Source organism: Carcharhinus amblyrhynchos, chromosome 15 (assembly GCF_965287045.1).
Source record: "Carcharhinus amblyrhynchos chromosome 15, sCarAmb.v2.hapA, whole genome shotgun sequence".
NCBI lineage: Eukaryota > Metazoa > Chordata > Chondrichthyes > Carcharhiniformes > Carcharhinidae > Carcharhinus > Carcharhinus amblyrhynchos.
The window spans coordinates 61,261,603-61,267,602 of NC_137338.1; the positions used below are offsets into that span (position 1 = coordinate 61,261,603).

General features: G+C 43.5%; 1 protein-coding gene across 1 annotated transcript in view; it reads left to right on the top strand.

The window, feature by feature from the left end:
• grpr (gastrin-releasing peptide receptor) overlaps positions 1 to 4,514 on the top strand; it is a 61,586-nt gene extending 57,072 nt beyond the window's left edge. The window contains exon 3 of the mRNA XM_080203308.1: positions 3,953 to 4,514. Coding sequence (XP_080059434.1) covers positions 3,953 to 4,351 — 399 coding nt within the window. The 3' untranslated portion in view covers positions 4,352 to 4,514. The remainder of the gene's footprint in view (positions 1 to 3,952) is intronic.
• The last annotated feature ends 1,486 nt before the right edge of the window (positions 4,515 to 6,000 follow it).

Consider the following 6,000-nt stretch of genomic DNA (forward strand, 5'->3'; position numbering starts at 1 on the left):
ATAAGTGCAAGGTGATTCATTTTGGTAGGACAAACTTGAATGCAGATTACAGGGTCAACAGCAGGGTTCTGAGGAATGTGGAGGAACAGAGAGATCTTGGGGTTCATATCTACAGATCTCTGAAGGTTGCCACTCAAGTGGATAGAGCCGTAAAGAAGGCTTACAGTGTGTTAGCGTTTACTAACAGGGGGTTTGAGTTTAAGAGCCGTGGGGGTTATGCTGCAACTATACCAGATCTTGGTGAGACCACATTTGGAATATTGTGTGCAGTTCTGGTCACCTCACTATAAGAAGGAGAGAGTGCAGACAAAATTTATCAGCATGCTGCCTGGTTTGGAGGGTAGGTCTTACGAGGAAAGATTGAGGGAGCTGGGGCTTTTCTCTTTAGAGTGGAGGAGGATGAGAGGCACCTTAATAGAGATTTATAAGATGATGAGGGAGATAGATAGAGTGGACACGCAGAGACTATTTCCTCGGGTGGATGTAGCTGTTACTGGGGGGGTATAATTTTAAGGTTCATGTTGGGAGATATAGGAGGGATGTCCGAGGTAGGTTCTTTACTCAGAGAGTGGTTGGAGTGTGCAATGCACTGCCTGCTGCGATAGTGAAGTCGGACACTTGAGGAACTTTCAAGTGGTTGCTGGATAGGCACGTGGAGCATACCAGAGTGATAGGGAGGCGATAGCTTGATCTTGAGTTTGGACATTGGGTTTGGCACAACATCGAGGGCCAAAGGACCTTACTGTGCTGTACTTTTCTATGTTTCTTTGTTTCTATGTAACACCCCCTCCACGATCATCCTCAACGCCGGTATCCCACAAGGCTGTGTTCTCAGACCCCCTACTATACTCCTTATACATCAATGACTATACGATTTTTAAGTCTGCTCATGACACCACCATAGTGGATCAGATAGCAAACAATGAAGAGACAGAGTGCAGGAATGAGATAGAGAATCTGGTGAACTGGTGCGGCAACAATAATCTCTCCCTCAATGTCAACAAAACAAAGGAGATTGTCATCGACTTCAGGAAGCATAAAGGACAACATGCCCCTGTCTACATCAATGGGGATGAAGTACAGCGTCAAGAGCTTCAAGTTTTTAGGTGTCCAGATCACCAACAACCTGTCCTAGTCCCCCCATGCCAACACTATAGTTAAGAAAGCCCACCAATGCTTCTACTTTTTCAGAAGGTGAAGGAAATCTGGCAGACTCTCTCCAACTTTTATAGGTTTTTCACAGCTTGGAATGGCTTCTGCTCTGCCCAAGACTGCAAGAAACTATAAAGGGTCGTGAATGTAGCCCAATGCATCATGCAAACCAGCCTCCATCCATTGACTCTGTCTATACTTCTTGCTGCCTCCGCAAAGTAGCCAGCATAATTAAGGACCCTACACACCCCAGACGTTCTCTTCTATCTTCTTCCATCGGGAAAAAGATATAAAAGTCTGAGGTCACGTACTAACTGACTCAAGAACAGCTTCTTCCTTACTGTCAGACTTTTGAACGGACTTAACTTGCATTAAGTTGATCTTTCTCTACACTGTAGCTATGACTGTAACACTGCATTCTGCAGTTTTGTTTCCCTCTCTATGAACGGTATGCTTTATCTGTATAGCGTGCAAAAAACAATACTTTTCATTGTGTGTTAATACATGTGACAATAATAAATCAAATCAATTAACATTGGTGCTGTCGTCAGGGAATGCTGTGGCATGCGGTGGCACTTGGTCCTGAATTCAAGGATTCTATGCAAGTCACTTGCTCCCAGACTTGTCTGCATCTCCCTTGAAACACAGCAGGGAAAATGAGCAAAAGTGACACAGAGCAGGACAAGCTGCTGGAAGGGAGAGGAGAGAAAGAACAGTTGTTGGTTGGAGGTCATTTCTGCCCAGTTTGTTTAGAAAGCAGTTCTCCTGCCTAATCCTCAGTAAGGAACAGTTTGAGACATCTCTGCTTCATTAAAAAGGGGGTCACAGAAATTTGCACAACTTCAACAGGACAGAATTGCCAGTGGCTTTACACGTGACTATGACCGTGGACACTTATGCGTCTGGCTCTTCCTGGGCTGGAGCTGATGATATTGAAACATCTCCCAGTTTGCCATCACAGTGGTTAGCACTGCTGCCTCACTGCTGGTTTAAACAACAACTCATGAACATTTACACACTTAGAAAATGGCAGATCCACCTGCCCCAAATGTGGTTATCCCACTTCCTGAAGAAAGCGCTCATGTTAAAAGTGAAAGTATGCAGATTTACATGCGCTTCCCAACACACCGAGAATGTCAGTTGTTTTGATGTCGTGTTTAAGATCTCCCTGTAGGTGCCATTAACATACTTAGTGTCAATTGAAGCTGGTCACTTGGATCATTTTCGTTGTGTCTAACTGAATTGGCAAATACCAACTGGACCTTTGATTGGATCATGATGAACTCCCTGATTAAAGAGTCAATTGATGGACCAATCAGGGAGTCTTTTCCTTGTATTTAACCGGGTGTGTCAGTTCCTCTGCCCCTTCCGAAGGTAGACTGCTGACTGATAGCACTCTGCGTATTGCTGTTGGAATTGTAAAAAAAGAGATTTTGGTGAAGGGACTTCCGCCTCCAAAGACTTACTGCACACTCCATCACTCGGTATTTCCAACTCCTCATCACATGTGTACAAACATTATTTCCCCCCCATGTTGCCTCTGACTGTTTTGCCAATTCCTTTCAATCTGTTTATCTTTACTACTCCATTTAAACACCTTCGCAAAGCACCTCAATAAAATCCCCTCAACCTCTTTTACTCGAGGGAGATCAACCTCGGCTTCTCCAGTCCATCCACGTAACTGTCAATCCTTCATCCCTGCAACTATTCGAGTAATGTAACTTTTAATTCCTTTGAGTGAAGTTTCTCAAATTGTTTGTCCTCACTTTCATTTTACTGTTATTTTCTATTTAAATATGAAAAAAAAATTGGAATTGAGCCTTCAAGGGTCACCTCAGCTCAAGCTACACACACCTTTGACCTTTGTTGCTCAGCAACAGCAGTCGAAGACGGCTGACTGGTGACCGTTGCCACTGGAAACAGCCGCTCAGCAACCGGATTCCTTGTTTCATTGCGTGCTGGGCCGTTGATTCATTTCTTACAGGGCTATGATTAAAAAAATACAGAGATTGCCGCAGAAGTGGCTATTAGAATGAGAGAATAGCAATTTTATTTGCGCCACAAGAAAGAATATAATAATTCAGATCAAGCCTCAGCAATCCACTGGGGGATTCAGGTGGAGGCAGTTTTTAACTTTAAATGGAGAGAGGTAAAAAAGGTGATGATGGAGGATCTGCTTAAAGGAAAATCAGGTGGGCTGCATACTGGGTGGTACATCTACTATGGCCAAAGAAGCTGACAGGATCTATCCCCAGAAGAATTAATAGTCTCATTGATATGGTTGTGTGGGCATAAGAGATAGGAGCAAAATCAGGCCATTTGGCCCATCTCGTCTGCTCCGCCATTCAACCATTGTTGGTGATTCTCATCCCCATTACCCTTGATCCCCTTATCGATCAAGAACTGATTAGTCTCTATCTTAAAGACACTCAATAACCTGGTCTCCATAGCCCTCTGCGGCAATGAATTCCGCAGATTCACCACCCTCTGGCTGAAGAATTCCGTCCTGATCTCGGTTCTAAAGGAGCGTCCATTCATTCGGAGGTTGTGCCCTCGAGTTCCAGTCTCTCCGTAAGTGGAAACATCCTCTCCACGGACATGGTCTGCTGAAGGAATGGACTTGATGAACTGGGCGCCATTACTTTCTTCCATGCCTTTTTGTGCTTTACTCAGTCTCTTTATGCAGATTCAATATTAAGCGGAGTTATTTTTAGTGCTCACACTATAGTCCTTAAGCTTCATACAAATGACTGCTATTGCTTTAGAAAGATTCAATCTGTCCATTTTGTTTTATTCACAGATGGAATCCAGGAAAAGACTTGCAAAGACGGTGCTGGTATTTGTATGTTTCTTCGCAGTGAGCTGGCTCCCCAGCCACATTATCTACCTATATCGTTCATACCATTACAGACAGGTGGACACCTCCTTGGCGCATCTGGTTGGCAGCATCTGTGCCAGGATTCTCGCATTCAGCAACTCCTGCGTAAACCCGTTCGCTCTCTACCTGCTGAGTAAGACCTTCCGAAAGCAATTCAACAACAATCTGTTTTGCTGCAGGAGCCATCTCCTCATACGTTCAACCAGCACAGGCAGGAGTACCACTGCTTCCCGAATGACATCCCTCAAAAGCACAAACCACTCAGCGGCAAGCTTCAGCCTAATCAATGGGAACTTTGTTCAGCAGGAAGGTTATGTGTAGAGGTGAACTGAGCACACTTTTAAACAACGTACATTTTCAGCAATCACAATCATGCCCACAGGTCTCAGTCTCAGAGGAGAGAATATAGAAGAGAATGATGCGTCCATGGGTTAATGGGAGAAAGTTACAGGTCAGGTAGAAAGGGTGTAAGCTGTTTTTGTGTCAAATAAATAAATAATAAAAATGTCTTTTCAGATGTTTGGAACAGCGATGATGTGCAGTAAGCCCTCTTTAGTAGCAGGGCATCCATCAGGGATGCTAATGGTGTACCAAAGATATGCCACAAAGGTTGTGGTTTGTCAGATGTGGTCTCAGGGCAACTTGTGGGAGACAAAAAAGAAAACCAGTTAGCGAGAGGTTTTTTTTACAGATGGGGAATTTTGACTATGGTCTAAAAAATAACATTAAAGATTTCCTAGTATTTAGAGAGGCTCATTATACCTAATGTTATGGTGTATCAGATACCTGTAATTCAACTGGAGGATTCAGGAACACGGTACTTTGCGAGAACACCAACCAATAATGCGAATGATAAGCATGTGGCACAGTAACACAGTGGTTAAAGCTGCTGCCTCACAGTGCCAAGGATCCGGGTTCAATTTCGGCCTTGGCTGACTGTGTGGAGTTTGCACATTCTCCCCATGTCTGTGTGGCTTTCCTTCAGGTGCTCCAGTTTCCTCCCACAGCCCAAAGATATGCAGGTTAGATGGATTGGCCACGGTTAAAAAAACAATTGCCCCTTAGTGTCCCAAGTTGTGTAGGTTAGGTGGATTGACCGTGACAATTTTTGTGGGGGTGCAGACTTGATGGGCCAGATGGCCTCCTTCTGCATTGTATGATTTTATGAATGCCACTGATCTATGGGATGTGGATTGACACTGAAAATGGCACACTGATTTATAATTTCAATCGAGTAGAAGCCAAATATTGTCCCAAAAGAGAAGGGAAGGGACAATTATGGCTATGTTGATGTTTTCCTGAGGCAAATGGAAAGAAAAAATAACTTAACTAGCTGAGGTTCCTTCTCTCTGCGAAAAGGGAAGCAATGTTATCACATATGTGTCTGTGTTACATCCAATTTCTGGTCACACTCCTGTTGGAAAATGATTCTATATGATCCAACAGTAAGGAAAGGCTTGCCCTCAACTATGGTGACCACTGTTGTCAAACTGACACTGTGTTGAAAGCTTATGTTAGAAAATGGCAGTTGTTGCGCTGGCAAATGGTCAGTGATCATATATTGGTGGCCCAGCAAGCCTTTCTGATTTCAAGAGAGAAGCAGTGACAGAACAGGAAGGAAAGTTAAAAGGAACTAGGATTATGGTCTTTCAGAAACCTGTTTTTTTTTAATTTCAAGGTTGTGATATATCAGAGACATGCGTTTGAACAGGGGTTGGGATGTCAAGCAGTATTATAGTGAGAAGCTCATAAATCTCCAGAAGTGTCATCTTGGAAATGTTCACTAATATTGGGATAGGATTTATTGGGATCTGCCTTTCAAAGTAGGGAATTATGTTGAGTTGCTTAAGGCTCAGAATCATGAGTGCTTCGGAGATTTTTTTTTTACACAGAAACAGGCGGACTTTACAGTTGGCAGCGGTTGGAAAATTTTAGTAAATATTGCTACAGTTATCTTTGACTTCCAGTGT